This window comes from Megalopta genalis, chromosome 2, assembly GCF_051020955.1.
Source record: "Megalopta genalis isolate 19385.01 chromosome 2, iyMegGena1_principal, whole genome shotgun sequence".
NCBI lineage: Eukaryota > Metazoa > Arthropoda > Insecta > Hymenoptera > Halictidae > Megalopta > Megalopta genalis.
Genome location: NC_135014.1, coordinates 10,858,704 through 10,875,847, shown reverse-complemented (window position 1 = coordinate 10,875,847; position 17,144 = coordinate 10,858,704). Strand labels below are relative to the sequence as shown.

At 32.9% G+C, this 17,144-nt stretch overlaps 2 protein-coding genes across 5 annotated transcripts; one reads left to right on the top strand and one right to left on the bottom strand.

Moving 5' to 3' along the window:
- The first annotated feature begins 702 nt into the window (after nt 1–702).
- MRP (Multidrug-Resistance like Protein 1) lies at nt 703–13,202 on the top strand. 4 transcript variants are annotated; one of them, XM_076518359.1, is made up of 22 exons: nt 703–1,179; nt 1,872–2,171; nt 2,246–2,383; nt 2,457–2,570; nt 2,650–2,849; nt 2,974–2,994; nt 3,104–3,289; nt 3,418–4,051; nt 4,135–4,281; nt 4,357–4,441; nt 4,516–4,715; nt 4,787–5,288; nt 5,893–6,070; nt 6,151–6,268; nt 6,349–6,568; nt 8,820–9,040; nt 9,856–10,036; nt 10,123–10,231; nt 10,310–10,436; nt 10,518–11,040; nt 11,111–11,357; nt 11,439–13,202. In XM_076518359.1, the coding sequence occupies exons 1-22, from the start codon at nt 1,150–1,152 to the stop codon at nt 11,551–11,553; spliced, it is 4,596 nt and encodes a 1,531-aa protein (XP_076374474.1). In that variant the 5' UTR covers nt 703–1,149; the 3' UTR covers nt 11,554–13,202. The 4 variants fall into 4 exon arrangements, with proteins under 4 accessions (XP_076374474.1, XP_076374473.1, XP_033327041.1 ...); XM_076518358.1 differs by lacking the exon at nt 8,820–9,040 and adding an exon at nt 7,551–7,771; XM_033471150.2 differs by lacking the exons at nt 2,974–2,994; nt 8,820–9,040 and adding an exon at nt 7,551–7,771 and having other exon boundaries at nt 704–1,179.
- Nucleotides 13,203–13,499: 297 nt separating this feature from the next.
- Nucleotides 13,500–16,992, bottom strand: LOC117220814 (putative lipid scramblase CLPTM1). The gene is made up of 6 exons (XM_033471156.2): nt 16,734–16,992; nt 15,809–16,372; nt 15,622–15,736; nt 15,341–15,544; nt 15,134–15,271; nt 13,500–15,048 (listed from the first exon to the last, which is right to left on the bottom strand). Exons 1-6 carry the CDS (start codon nt 16,848–16,850, stop codon nt 14,288–14,290), a joined length of 1,899 nt encoding a protein of 632 aa, XP_033327047.2. The 5' UTR covers nt 16,851–16,992; the 3' UTR covers nt 13,500–14,287.
- Between the last annotated feature and the right edge of the window lie 152 nt (nt 16,993–17,144).

The window sequence follows — 17,144 nt, the reverse complement described above, 5'->3', positions numbered from 1 at the left end:
TACAATTTAATTTCCCATTAAATGGTTCGAGTGATTTGTCCCACCCTTTTTCATGCAGTAAATTGATGATACTTTCGAATTATATGAATGTGATGGCATGACGTAATGTATTGTAATTGGTCAAATAAATGAACGAACGGCAAGTGTTGGAACAAAGATTGATCCTCTCCAATGACACAAGTTCGAGCAAGTCGAGTCGAACTGTCATCCACTACTCCACGCTTTCTAGATAATCTATTATTCCTCTGCTGACTTCGTTGAGTAAACATGAACAATAATTCTTATTGCCATTGTCCATACCATATCTAGTCTTCTAAATTAAAATATAGAATAGTATCTTTGTATGTACATACATACATACATACTTTGTACATAAAAAAAAAACACGCATTCCACGTGCATGACTATGAAGTATGTATGACTTGTGTACTATTTTATTTGACAAACTGATAGTTTCAATGGATGGATATGAACGAAAAATTTAGCAATGATGATACACGACTCTTTGTTTATCGTTTTATTGTTGCATAGTTGATAGAAAGTAACGTTTGGTGTTACAATTTGTTTTTTTAGTTAGTTTGATCACCGCCGCAGTGCCCTAGTCTTTCGCACATACATATGTACAGTTGTTATATATGTATGCAATTGTATAAGATAAAATTTCACATTGCGACATCTTTCGGTAATGTTGCAGAGCGACGATTGCATGCGTTGGGCAAAAGAGGATCAGATCCTCTTTGCGTTGGGCTTCTTCTGCGCAAAAGGGGAATTGTCATTACCCCTACATAGGTATGGGTACCCCGCAGCCCGTATAACCGTATAACCCGTGGTATGTACTCTCGCCGGCCTGACTTTATAATGTAAATCCGAGTCGGTTCGGGTACAGTTTGCGTTCGCTTTCTCAAGCGAACGGTTGTTAGCTGTATGGTTGGTGTTGGTCACATGCCAATAAGTATCGTAATTGTGTGTTTGTTCGGTCGGATGACCTGCGACTAGTTGTAACCGTTATTCGAATTCAAAAAGTGTTCGTCTCTGTGTACTTAATTAATTACTCGAAAGATCTGCCGGAAAGCCAGGATAAGTGAATTCGCGGAACATAATTGACCAAAAAATTTATGTAGTAAATGTATCATTATTGAGGATCAAACTATGGATCAATTTTGTGGTTCCCCGTTCTGGGTACGTATATATTTTTATCTTACTCATATTGTTTCGATATCATCGAATTGTTTTTAAATGAATACGTTCCCGATCGGATTACTATTCAGCTAATCCAGCACCCATTCCGATATCACCATTCCAATCTCATGGTTTCTCAATCGCAAGACTGAAATGAATGCAGCATGATTTTCCATCGGAAAAGATATTTGGTCTTGTATTTTATCGTTTTGGAAACATTGTAACGCTTTGCTTACCGGAAGTTTATTATTACGATTTTCAATGACCTTGATACATAGAAAAAAACGGCAGAAAAATTTTCATCTAAATAATAAACCGCAAAGAATTTGTTAGATTACGCTATGGAAAATGACTTGTTGATTAGCGAACATTTATTTCGAAATTTTTCAATTGAACACTATTAAAAAACTATTGTGGCAACTATCTCCTACGCTCTCCAGCAGATGGCTAATTAGTTAACACCTTTCCCGCTACTACATGATCCTTCACCGATCCACATATATATTTATATCGTCCTCGACCTTCCTTACTTTATGATATTCCTGCGACTATAACGCAGAGCCTGCTAGATAGCTTCAATAATGAGTCCCCTGGCGGGCCCAGGACGAAACGCTTTCCCTCCCCTTACATGGTATTTTAAGTTATAAAAGAATATATTAAAGTAATGTTTCTTTTTCTCCCTGTTCTTCTAGGATGATAATTTAGCATGGAACACGGAAGATCCAGATATCCCAAAATGTTTTCAAAAGACTATGTTGATATGGTTACCATGTGCATTTTTATGGTTCTTCTCACCGATAGAAGTTTATTACCTTATAAGTAGCAAGAAGAAAAATATTCCATACACGTGGTTATATATTTCTAAACAAATACTTTTGGCATTATTGATTATACTTAGTATTGTTGATGTAGGCAATGCAATACATAGAGGTTCTTCTGAAATCGTTTTTAGTGTTGATTATTATACACCATGTGTAAAGATAGTTTCCTTTGTGAGTATTATTTCAAATCATTTTTTGAAAATCTTCCAGATTAAACTTAATATTCACATTGTTTCCTCTTGTAGATTCTTGCATTTCTTTTAGTAATATGTAATAAGAAGCGTGGAATGCGCACTTCTGGACTATTATTTTTGTTTTGGTTTCTTGTTGTAATATGTGGAGTCGTTCAATACAGAACCATATTAAGGCTGTATATTGAGGAGGTACATTACTTATTTATGATGTCATATTTTTAAGAGATTCATAATTCAACTTTTATTTGTATTACTTTTTCAGAGAAAAGTCACTTATTCGTTTGTATCATATATGATATATTACCCAGTAGTTGTAATTTTATTCTTGTTGAATTTTCTGGTTGACGCAGAACCTGAGGGTATTGAATATCCAAAGGTAATTTTATCTGTTATATCCAGTTTAGTCTTCATTCAATTTGTACTGTGTCATTAACTCTACATATTAAATTTAACAGGAAGGAATATCATGTCCAGAGCAGGCCTCTTCCTTTCCATCAAAAATATTTTTCACATGGTTCGATCCAATGGCATGGAAAGGTTTTCGAAAACCTTTGGAAGCTACAGACTTGTGGTCTATGAATGCGGAAGATTCGGCTAGAGAAGTAGTTCCAAAATTTGATAAATACTGGAACAAGAATGTGCAAAAAAACAACAAGTGAGTGTGATATTTATAAATATTTGATGATACTTATTAGAAAGATAATGAGAATAAATATTATGGAATGCTTGTGTATCAAATTACATTAGTAATAAAATGTCAATCTACTTTTGCTAACAAGAGTATTTTGGATTTGCTTTAGGTAAGTTCAAATGGACAAAGAAAAAGTAGTTGCCTACATCTGTAATTAAATTAAAGTAATTGAAGTTCAATATATGAAATGCATTAATATCGTTTGCATTTTATTTCAGTGTACACAACACTAAGGCATCTTTTAGAAAGTCTTCTGGTCAAGTAGATTTTAATAATGGACGGAAAAAGAAGGTGTCGTCGATTTTGTCACCTCTTTGTAAAGCTTTTGGTGCTTCCTTCTTATTTGGTGCCATACTTAAAGCTGTACAAGATGTTATGACCTTTGTTAGTCCACAAATATTAAAGTAAGTGTCATAGCTCATTTCTGCATGATCTTTCCTACTCTAAATAACAAGTTCGGTATTCCTGAAATTAGTAAAGGAATTAGGAATCACAACTGTATAGATTATAATTGTTATTATTTTTAATTTAGACTACTCATTCGTTTTATTGAGGAACGCGAGTCAATGTGGAAAGGCTATTTGTTAGCAGTTTTACTCCTAGTTACAGCCACATTTCAAACATTAATTTTATCTCAGTACTTTCACCGCATGTTCTTAGTTGGATTACGTATACGTACTGCATTAACAGCCGCAATTTATCGGAAGGCATTGAGAATGTCCAACACCGCTCGAAAAGAATCAACACTTGGTGAAATAGTAAACTTAATGTCCGTGGATGCACAGAGATTCATGGATTTAACAGCATACATAAATATGATTTGGTCTGCGCCTCTACAAATCGTTTTAGCCTTATACTTTTTGTGGGAACTACTGGGGCCGGCAGTGCTCGCTGGTTTAGCTGTTCTACTTATTCTTATTCCAATAAATTTATTGATCACGAATAGAGTAAAAACATTACAAATTAGGCAAATGAAAAGCAAAGATGAAAGAGTTAAATTAATGAATGAAGTTCTCAATGGCATCAAAGTGTTGAAATTGTATGCCTGGGAACCTTCATTTGAAGAGCAAATACTGAAGATACGTACAAAAGAAATTCAAGTATTGAAAGAAGCAGCATACCTCAATTCTGGAACAAGTTTTATCTGGTCGTTTGCTCCTTTCTTGGTAAGTTTCTCTCAAATCGCTTTAAACTTTTCAATATCGAAACGACTGTAATTACAATCTTCTAATCATTTGTTTTATTTTAGGTATCTTTAGTATCCTTTGCAACATATGTACTTATAGATGAAAAGAACCGCTTAGATAGTACTGTTGCATTCGTTTCTCTTAGCCTTTTTAACATTTTAAGATTTCCTCTGTCTATATTACCCATGATGATTGGTAACATGGTTCAGGTAATTAAGAACTCACTAAAATTTAATTATATTGCACTTAATTACGTACTGACTAATGACTTTAATGGTATTCAGGCTTGGGTTTCTGTTAAACGTATTAACAAATTCATGAACACAGAAGAATTGGATCCTAACAATGTTCAACATGATCCATCTGAATGTAAGTATTATTTACTATAGTAGTTACTTATTAAAACGAACACGCTATAATATACCAATATATAATTTATATAGCTCACGCGCTATTAGTTGAAAACGGTACTTTCACGTGGGAAGCAGATAATATTGAGAAACCAACGTTAAGAAATATCAATTTACAAGTAGAACAAGGGCAGTTGGTAGCTGTTGTCGGTACAGTGGGATCTGGTAAAAGTTCTCTGATATCAGCACTTTTGGGAGAGATGGACAAAATCAGTGGCAGAGTTAACACGAAGGTTATTAACAAATTACATATTTTTCAATTTAATTAGATGCCGGCAAGATATTAATTCTTTTCTACATATAGGGATCCATTGCTTATGTATCTCAGCAAGCATGGATACAAAATGCATCGTTGCAAGACAATGTACTGTTTGGCAAACCACAACATAAAAATTCGTATAATCGTGTGATTGAAGCGTGCGCATTGAATCCAGATTTAAAGATATTGCCTGCAGGCGATCAGACTGAAATCGGAGAGAAGGGTATTAATTTATCGGGTGGACAGAAGCAAAGAGTGGCCTTAGCAAGAGCAGTGTACAATGATTCAGACGTGTACTTCTTAGATGATCCTTTGAGCGCAGTAGATTCACACGTTGGAAAACACATCTTTGAAAATGTGATTGGCAACACTGGTTTACTCAAGAAGAAAACAAGAATACTTGTCACACATGGCATCACCTTCTTACCAGAAGTCGATAATATAATTGTTCTGAAAGATGGTGAGATAACCGAAGTTGGAAATTACAAACAGCTTCTGGAGAAAAAGGGAGCTTTTTCTGAATTTTTAATCCATCACCTGCAAGAAGGTATACATCAATTCTTCTGATCCTTACTTTCTTCATTCGTATTCTCTTAATTAATATTCAATTATATTTTTCATGGTTCTAAGTTGGAAATCGTAAGTCAGTGAAAAAAGTAATTACGATTCCTTTCCCTAAGTCAATTTATTTGCGATTGTACGGAAAATGGTTCATATTGCATTTGGCTTGAGATTTTAGAGTATCAAGGTTATTAATATTTTTGGATCCTCTTATCTTAGAAATTTTTAATGACCAATTTGTATTGTGAAGTCATCTTTCGTGCAATTTTTTATTTCCACCTAATACAGTATAACACGCATGCAGGTCTACCTTTTGCATAACGCATGCTCCATTTGAACCACGGTGTCGCTGAAACATTCTTTAGATAAATACAATTGTTTATTCTTTTCGTAACTTGTGTTTTAAGTATTGCTATTAACGTTCGTTACTTGCAAAATGAATTGAAATCTTTTTGATGTAGAACAACAAACATTTCTGTTACTAAATTCTAATATTAGAAAATTATTACGTTATGATATTACAATAATGTACCTTTTTTTTATTTAATATGACGTATTATTTTATATCTATTATGATAAATTTGGAACAGTGCATGCTGATGATGGGTCAGAAGAAGATTTAAATGAAATTAAACAACAACTGGAAACAACGATAGGCTCCAACGAGTTGCAACAGAAATTGACAAGAGCCAGATCAAGAACATCAGAGAGTCAAAGTGAATCTGGTTCTATCGCTGAGAAAAGATCTTTACGTGGCTCATTAAAGAAGTAAGTTTCTTTCATTGTTATTCAACGTTTTACATTCTTATCTTTCTGTTTAGTTATCACAATTTTAAACAAATTTTTAGACAACATTCTACAGATAGTCAACAATCAGATAGCTATATACGCAGTAACAGCATGATGGATAAACCAGCACAACCAATAGACAAGTTAGTTGAAGTGGAAAAGACTGAAACTGGAAGCGTAAGTTGTTCTTTCTTGGTCACTTTAAAAATGCTGTTGTGTATACAATTATATATTTCTCTTCTTTTTTCTAAATTAAGGTCAAATGGCAAGTGTATTCGCACTATTTCAAATCGATTGGATGGTTCTTGTCGATAGCGACCATTGTAATGAATGCAATTTTCCAAGGATTCAGTATTGGTTCGAATTCTTGGTTGAGTGTGTGGTCCAATGATAATTTAACAGACTACAATAACACATTCGATAAAGCAAAACAAGATATGTACCTTGGAGTATATGGTGGACTCGGACTTGGTCAGGGTATGTTATCAAGATTCTATGATTATTATATGATACTTAGCACTTCTTCTTTACGGAAATTGAGTACATTAGCTGTTTTTGTAAAACAAAACCATTGTAAGTTTAATAAGGTAAGCTTATTAGGCTTGTGTGATTGAAAGTTCTCCAAAAAAGAGCATGTTCCTTCACAGATTACATGGTCTTGAGGCAATTTAATTTTTCTTCGTTAGAGTAAACGATAGGTATGAATATAAATATGCACACGTCTTAGTACATCATCATACCAAATACCTTCTCTTTCTGAAATAATTTTACACATTAGCCAATGCTCCAATATTAACAACATCTCAGCGAGTGTGGTTTGCTGTATCTATAGAACATTAATACTCACAGTAAGGGCTTTCATAGTAATACATGTTAAAATGCAACCATTTCAATGTCTTTGATACTAGAGAGAGTATAATTTATATTTCGCATGCATTTATCTTCAGTTATTAATTCTAATGTATATATAAGTATACTGATAAAGTAAGAAGAAGTCTTACTTACACGCTACTAAAACTTAGAATTCTAGTCGCTGAATTATAGTTTAATTGAAAAAAATCAAAAAGATTTAACTAAAGTAAATTCCACTATCACGTAGTTTCGCTTTAAAGATTAATCATATAACGATTATTTTACAGTAGTGCATGTTCACTACTTGATTCCTATTCTTTTAACAAGCTATGATAGTTTGCCATGATTTGCTTATAATGTACCTATGCAATAATCTTTTCGTTTCTAATTATAAATGCACCTTGATACATGTGTGACTGCAATAAGGAACTTGCAGAATGATGTTACACACACGGTGAGCTAAGACTAAGATTAAATGAGTTGGTTTTCTTTTCCTAAAACTATCTAGATTAATAGACAAATGCAATTTTTGCAAGAAGAGTTGCAAATTCTTGATATAAATATATCGGGATCAATAATGTATCAAAATTATCACGAATCGTTGTAGGCCTAACAACGTTTGCTGGATCGTTAATCATGGCAAAAGGAGCGATATATGCTTCCGTGCGTCTCTTCGAGTGTATGTTGCAACGTAATCTCCACAGCCCAATGTCATTCTTTGACAGTACTCCGATCGGTCGACTTCTCAGTCGATTCGGTAAAGACACCGATGTCATTGATAATGTTTTGCCAACAATACTACGTTCCTGGATTACTTGCCTCTTTTCGGTATGCTATTTGTCTCTTGTAAATGTTGTGCTTAACAATTACTGTTTCTCATGCGAAAATAACCGTTTACTCATTGCAATCACGACTTTGATATTATACATATACCTTATTTAATATTTTATCTATTAAGCTAGACCTTCGAAGAAGTATACCTATGGTAACTATATGAAGAAGGTATGAAAAATCACTTAAAAAATGTTGTTTGCATGCTGAAGCAAATTATAGTTATGTACAGATAAGATCATTTCTCTAAATTGATTTATCATTTTTTAATTTATTAAAAGCAGAAGAATTATGATTTAGTTAGCAGCTTGAGTTCCATTATCATCGGTACATATTCTTCTCTTTTCAGCCATTTTATGAAATTATCCATGATTTATTTTCTCAAGTGTAATATTAAATAGATAGTGTCTGTTTCAGGTAATTAACATCTAAATTTTCATTAAAGGAGTTTCCAGAAAGATCGATTTTCGCCTTTCGTTTTATTTATTCTTTTGTATAGTCACTAACAATCTACATGCACAACTACTATACAGTAGTATAACATTATAATTAGGTAATGGACACAATTATACCATGAACTTTTATCTTATGCGAACAGTGTTGCTTGTGCTTGGAAGTTCCTTATGTAATTTGCATAAATTTTTCCGTATTAACTGCCTAGCTTACTGTGCGTTGTTATCCATTACTTGTGCCTAGCATGATACTTCACAGCAAACTTCACCCACCTCGCATAACATGAGACAGAACAGCATTTTTTAATTTTTTGGTATTACAAATTTATCTGTTGGACAATATCTCTTTTCACTTGTTCATGCGTATTAAAAGCGAATAGATATTACGAAATCTTACAAATATTTCTTGAGTTTTGTCACGAGAAAAATTTATTGTAACAAATGAGAAACTTGAATGAAGAGAAACATTTGTTGAAGTGTTTCAGATCGGTAAAATGCTCTAGCATATTCCTCTCACCAGTTCTCAACTACTTAAGATTCGAAATTCTTATTGATACGATTACAATGAAAGCCAATCATGTCTGATGTTGTAGCGATGGCGAGTTTTTTCTGCGATTTGGCACCGCAGCTGGGCTGCTGGCTGGCTGCTCGCCAGATGCATATAGTGATGCTGCGTGCTGTGATGCGTTCTCCATTGACCTTCTTTGATACGACACCTACTGGTCGCATTATCTCCAGGTTTGCTAAAGACGTCGACATACTGGACACATCTCTTCCTCAGCAAATTTCTGATAGCATCTATTGCTTGTTCGAGGTAATTGTCGGAAATGCCTGAACCAAACTGTAATCATTAATTCTTATTATTTCTTTCCTACATGTTCTTTAGTCATTATTTATCATATGGGTCTACCTTGAGTATACTTCCATTTTATCAAAGGGTTTGTATTGGTTTGAATCTTAAGTATCTCTCATTTAATTACATCACACGGTCATCCCTTTATTTAGTACGTTTATAGTTTGAAATTATATGTTGTCATGGCCTTTGATCCTCGGTTATAGCTTTTCGATAAGTTATTTGTTGTACGGGAATGTACATTTTATTCCGAACAAGTAACGTACGTGAACTCTGTTGTATCAGCTGTAATTGTGTATAATTGTGTCCGTTCCACTAAATTAGATGTTTAATGTATCATAAATGGCAAATATGAGAAAGTATGGTAAATATATCTGAGACAATGAACGATGGTAAATGGTTGTGCAAGTATATACCAACTAATATTTTCATAATAATTGTGTGTAGTACATGTTTGGTTTAAGATGTTGAAGTTTATCAGTCATTATTCCGTATATCGATAGAAAAAAGAAATATTGTTCACGTTTGATTATATGTATAGTATATATATAATGTGCTATATATACTATGATAAATGATATACATGAGTATCTCTTCAAACGAATTGCATGATCATAAATTTTTAAATTGTTTCCTCACAGTTATTATCATTTTATAACTGCATACATGAACATAGGGGTATATGTGTTTCTAAGATTGCGATACGGTTCATACGATTATGAATAAGAGACACGTTCGTAAAATATATTTTTCTAAACAACACCTTTACGTTACAGGTCATAGCAACTTTAGTGGTAATAAGTTTCAGTACGCCAATATTTGTGGCAGTAATAATACCAATAGGTGTAATCTATTACTTTGTTCAACGATTGTATGTTGCTAGTTCAAGGCAGTTGAAACGGCTGGAATCTGTTTCAAGATCTCCAATATATTCGCATTTCAGTGAATCTGTGTCTGGTATGTAACGACACAAATGTATGACTAGGTATTCAAGTATTAACAGATGATACATGAAAATTTACATCACTATGTTTTCTTCTTAGGGGCACAGATTATCAGGGCATTTGGTGTGCAAGACCGATTTATTCTCGAGTCTGAGAACAGGGTAGATTTTAATCAAATTTGCTATTATCCTAGCATAATCGCAAACAGGTATAACTTTCATTTCAATTTCCAAATCAAAGATATAAGATATCATCATTAGATATAAGATATTATTGTTTTCTATAGGTGGCTGGCAGTGCGTTTAGAAATGGTTGGAAATTTAATTATTTTCTTTTCTGCACTTTTTGCGGTGTTATCAAGAGATACTATGGAGCCGGGTATGGTTGGTCTATCTGTTGGCTATGCTTTACAAGTAGGACATCATATTTAGATTTACAAAGTAATTATAGTTATAGAGAGTCAACAGTTGATAAACAATGCTTTCTTTACTTAGGTAACCCAAACGTTAAATTGGTTGGTAAGAATGACATCCGACGTCGAAACGAACATAGTAGCTGTAGAAAGAATAAAGGAGTACACAGAAACACCTCAGGAAGCACCATGGAAGAATCCCAATCACGTGCTGTCTAATGACTGGCCTATGCAAGGTCGCGTAGACTTCAAAGATTACAAAGTTCGTTACAGGCAAGGCCTGGACCTTGTACTTCGTGGATTGTCGTTTTCTGTTAAGGGAGGAGAAAAAGTTGGCATTGTCGGTAGAACCGGTGCTGGCAAGTCGTCTCTGACGTTGGCTTTGTTCAGGATAATAGAAGCGGCCGAAGGACAAATTACCATCGACGGCATCGACATCTCTAAACTAGGTCTTCACGATTTAAGATCTAGACTGACTATCATACCACAAGATCCTATATTGTTCTCTGGAACCTTAAGAATGAATCTAGATCCATTCAATAATCACACGGACGAAGAAGTTTGGACGGCGTTGGAACATGCGCATCTGAAATCTTTTGTTCAAAGTAAATAGAATTTCTATCAAGTTTAAATTTTCATATACAAGAGAGTACATAACGTTGCATTACATTTCAGACTTGACTAGTGGTCTTCTACATGAAGTAACCGAAGGCGGTGATAATTTAAGTATAGGTCAGCGACAATTAATATGCTTGGCGAGGGCTTTACTTCGAAAAACAAAAGTACTTATTCTTGATGAAGCAACCGCATCGGTTGATCTTGAAACCGATGACTTAATACAGTCGACAATTAGACGAGAATTTAGTGAGTGCACGGTTCTCACAATAGCCCACAGGTTTAATACTATTCTTGATTCAGACAGGTGAGTTTCACGATTCATAAAAGGATTTTATGATACGTTTATATACGTTTATTGATATTAAATACATTTTATGCTTTGTAGGGTCATCGTCCTCGATAATGGACGCATTATGGAATTTGATTCGCCGGATGTGTTACTACGTAATTCGTCAAGCTTGTTCTATGGTATAGCTAAAGATGCAGGCCTTGTGATTTAAATGAAATTCGAATATTATGCGAGCAATACGATAAATTGAGAGAGTCTTTAATCTATGATAAAACATTTAAGAAAAAAGAATATAGCGATTCGTTTGCATAGGGTAAAAGAAATACGAGATATTCTTAGACTCGACACGATCAGAAATTTTTGTAGAAGAACTTTTTCAGTAAGATCTTATGACATATATAAAACGTGTCGAAGTACTTACTTACAAAGTAGTATGAACATCTGTTACTTAAAGTACTGCCATTTTAGTAGCACATTCTGTGCTATGTAGTATAAGTTTATAAATCTATGTACAGTGATTTAAAGAAATCGTTTTAGTAGTTTTAAAAAGAAAGCTGCCTTCAGGCTTACACTTGCATGTGAAACCTGTGCGACGTACAAAATAGAACAGTATTTTTTTAATTACTCTTAACTTACACTCTACTTACTTTATTTGTACCGTCTTAGCATTTTATCTCACATCTCGGAAGAAAGTAGTTACACATGTCTTAGCTTCATTTGCACAAGTTATTGAATTAAAGTTGTTAGCTATGAGAGATTTCGTTAATCAATATAAAATACTGAAATATATTTGTGAAACTTTGCACTTCTAATGATGAAGACAATGCTAGAGTTTACGAATATGTTCTTAAAAAGTGTACATGATGCAAAGATATTCTTTTGATAATTTGTTTCTCTCATCGAGTACTTTCACTGATATTATAATTCTTTAAATACTATATTACTAGATAATATAATGTAAATGAATTATATATACACACATATACATATATATATATATACACACACACACACATATAAGAAGCCATCGAAATTGTGTTACAATTGGCCAAATGTTGATTTTACATGCAACATATTTCTGTATATAGAATTACTATTTGACCGCTTGCATCATAATTTCGAAGATATCCTCTATACATAGTACTTAATTCCTGTAGTGCCATGCAACCTGTAGAACATCACAGAAAATGATATTAATGCACAATTGAAGTACTTACTTTTCTTATGATCTTTCACAATTCAAATAAAAACTGTTCACGGGGTGCTATTATGCAGTAAGATTAGTATTTTTAATCTTTCGATGATCAATGTTTTATCACACTTATATGTATTTAGAATGTGATTACTTTTTAATAACTACTTACCTTATATATTATACAATGACACAAATACAGCTGGTATGGCGCTAAACAGGATACTATATGAATAATTGCAAATAAACAGAAAACATCTAGGTTTCATCTTGAGATAATTGTATTTTTTGAGTATGGTAAGGAGATGATGTATATAAAAATTTGTACCTTAAACTGTTTATACACCTCTAGTACAATTCACCATTATACTGCTTTTGTACAAAAAAGGATAGCCATTGCAAACTCTTCAAATAATATATATTCCTCGATAACAGTATAACATTAAATTTGTCAGATTTTATAACAGAAACCAGTGATAAGAAAATACTATGTTAAACAATATCTTTTGTTAAAACTGATAAGTTCATATAACTACGAAAGATACAACTTTTCTGTCCACTATTCAAAGTACTACTACTGTTCATTAAAAGTGGAACGTAATAATAAAGACTTTAATGTTTATTTTGAAATATTATGTAATATAATCTTAATAAACAGTTGTAACCGATATTACTTAAATACGAAACTGAAAATGCAGGACTATATCTTTATAGTTCCTCCTAAGTTCGTTATCGTATCAGTTTACAGTTCATAATGTATTTAAAAATTATACCAAGTATACCTCTATATATTAAAAAAAACTCATCTTAAAAAAGTAACATAAAATTTGCGAATAATATTTTAATTCATAAAATTCGTGTCATTATACGACATAGATATTTCGACAATATACAAGCCAGAAATATTTGAACTATACAAGTTATATAAAGTAAAACTTAAAATTAATATATCAATGAACGTGACGTAAAATTATTAAATATTTATTGGAGACATTGATTTATTAAAAACAATAATCGTGGTCGTAACTAGGAGCGATCGTAATTTCACTTTTAGCATTTGTTACACCAACCTTTGTTCGTCTAGAATTTATATACCATACTCTGGAAAAATATTTTGTCTTAGTTTCCTATGTAGACAAAATTTACCGCAAAATCATCGTTTCAACTTTGCTGTAAATGCACAGATAGTGTGTCTACATAAAATACATATATCGTCGTTTCCTGTTTAAGCTATTTAGCCAAATATTCCACACGTGTACGCGTATAATTTGGACGATTTTTCATTTTATTTTTCTTTGTGTGAATAGGGAATCGTATTTATTTTGAAGTATTATCTAAATATTGAAATAAACTTTATATTTGTTCAATATCGTACAAGACGATAACAATTACAAAGCATTCAAATTAAAAAAGTTAAACACAAATGTTGGAACCTAAGCACGGTGACAACAATTTCCTAAGAGAATAGACGAGATTTTTTGTGGCTCGTACTAAACTTATCCTGATAATTTATTCGCCCGACGCAACGTATACAGACATCCTTAATTAGAAGAATGTCAATATTTTTGCAAGGCTTTTTCATTGGACTAAATATCAAAACCAAAAAAGAATATATACATACACACACACAGTTATATCAAATTTACCGAGATACACGTAAATGCGTGTAGATATATCCTTTGGTACTAATAAGTTTATTAATTTCAGATAAAGTTCGAATAATATAGTCAACGCTAACATTATGTACCGGATGTTAATCGTTCTTTTTAGCCACCTTATCTTTCGAACGATCCTTAATAGCTTTCTGCTTTTTATCGTTTGTTATCTTTGCTTCCATCTCACCCGAGAAACCGAATTCGTTTACTCTGGTGTGATCGGTTTTGTATATCCATCTTTGGTACAAAAATATGAAGAAAATTATGTCGTCACGGAAGCAGCTAATTCTATATAGTGTTGGCATCTTGATAACGAATGCAAAAATGTCATCGATAAAAGTGTTTAAAAATTTGTAAGACATCATACGCCATGGAAGATGCGCCACGCTCTTTAATTTATAATTAATAAATAATTGAGGTGTCATCATAATAAATCCAAACGTTAGTAAAAATCCATAAAGCATATTAAGGACCCAAGAATACCATCCTTTGTGTTCTAAATACATTAATGAATAGATCGCGTATCCTGCTAAAAGAGGGTACAGAGCCCACGATAGATATTTGAAAGCAAGTCTGTCGTATTCTTTTGTGGAAGATTCTACGTACGACCCTTTATCGTGGAAACTAATTGTTGGAAAGACACCGAGAATTTTCGAGTTTCTATTTACGTTAATATCTACCACCTTATTAATTTTCCACGCTTCTATACATAAGCCTATTATGCAACTAATTCGTATGACTGTATTTGTTTCGTTATCAAGGACATATAGTAACACAATCAATGACTGGAACACATTGAAGAATACTGATCGAACTGATAAACCTTCCAAAGAGTTACGATTGTTCCAGAATTGGATATCTGAAAAATATTGAATAATAATAGTATACAACGTGAATTCAAACTTGAAACTTATACTTATACTTGTGAAAAGATTACATCTTACCATTCTTAAATGCTAAGAATTCAAATACACTATGTAATGTTGATACAATGATAGTCAGACCCAACAAATACGGATTGGTATCCAATAATGTTTCTTTCATGGTATCTTGATCATTTTCGTCCTCGGCTGTTGTTTCTCCTGTAAAAAAGTTCTTATCAGTATCGTCTACTTACGTTTCTACCATTACTAATAAACATTTCATCATACCCATGAACATGGATGTCCATTTATCTCTCATTGTTGGAGCTGAATAAATTTGCCATTTAAATAACGACAGAGGCTGATAGTTTAATTTAAGTTCAAGTTCATTTGTAGTATTTTTTATGAGCTGATAGTCCCTTTGCATGTTCCAAAAGTCATTCAAGTATATTACAGGCTTATAAAACATCCCTTCGGATGAGAATTTGATATCTGCAAATCAAATACAAATAAATAGGCAAACAATATTAATACGAATTTTTATATTCTCTTTTATTTAATGAACTCACAACTATCTAATGGTGATGGAACTTGACCATACTCCCAGTGAGTTTGATCAGTTACCAAGTTGATAGTTAAATTGGGATGCCAATGAGATACAAGTTCATTCATTGATTCAGCTTTCTATAACAAGCATTAATATATATGGTCAAACAGCTGCAATGTTTATTTATAAATTTTTACGATTATACAAACCTCAATTTCTTCTCTATTGACAGCAGTTTCTCCAGTCAATAAATTATGTTTTTTCTGATATTTTACCTTTTTAAGTTTATTCAACATTTTTTTAGAATACGACATATTTTCTCCAGCATAACGATTCTTCCCTGCTTTTGGATTAGGAGACATCCCACTTTTTGTAACATACACATGAAGATATATATTCCCATTGTTCTTTACATGATCCGATGGAGTAAATTTATATTCTAAATATCTCTGGCCATCTTTATTTGGTCCGCTATACCAATCTCCATATATCAATCCTCGTTCTTTCCATATTAATGTTCTTGGGACATCAAATTGATCAATGTTCTCGTGTTCCGATAAAAAAACATGTAAATCTAACAGTGCCCCATTTTCAAACACGTTTACAGCGTGTACAGGTGTCTGATTAACAGCATTGGGTTGAGGACGTCTAAACAAATAGCTAATGAAGTAGATAATGAGGCAACGAATAATCAATGTTTTTATAATTGCAAAGAAAGATTCAAGTCTTGAAGGCTGATATATCGTCCTCTGATCTTCAGTTTCTGCATTTACCTGTGCAACAAAGACCAATATTAAACAATATTATGAAAACAAATTTTTGTTCAAGAACATGCATCATCATCATCGTCGTCGTCATCTTTGAATAGAACAGGTTGCTGTGATTACTTATATCACATTTACCATGTCATTAAATAACCGTGGACATGTTAACGAATGAATTTACGAATTGAATAAACGACGCCTTCAATTGAAATTTCCGTTAATGAGATTTCAGTAAAGTAAGATTCATGAATTACAGAACGACGAAGTTGAATGCATTAATTTTATCGAATAATACACGACAAATGTTTGTCATAGAAAGATTCGAGCATCAAATAGAAGAAATGTATAAAACAATGTATAATTCACACACATCTCTTTCCTCAGTGTTTTCCGTATTAACTAGTTCGCCGTTTTGTTGATTTTCATCCATATTTTCGTCAACATTTAGTTCCTTCTGATCTTGACTATCATTTTCTGTGCTCACCATTTTTCTCTTGGGTTTGTTTCGGTCGGGTGTATTCTCTACGCGTTTTCAGAGGGAGTCACATAGAACCGGATGTTCGATGTTCGATACACGTCTTGAATTGTACGTGTTTCATGACAATGAACTTGAAATACTTTTAAATCACTATGTTACAATGTATCACTGTAGTAACCCCAAATTTTACACAGCTGTACTAACATTTAATTATTAGACACTGCGTAAAGCAATTATTTTTTAACTATCTTTAATAACATTATCAACGATACCTTTGGTACGTGGTTCTATGTAATAAAACGA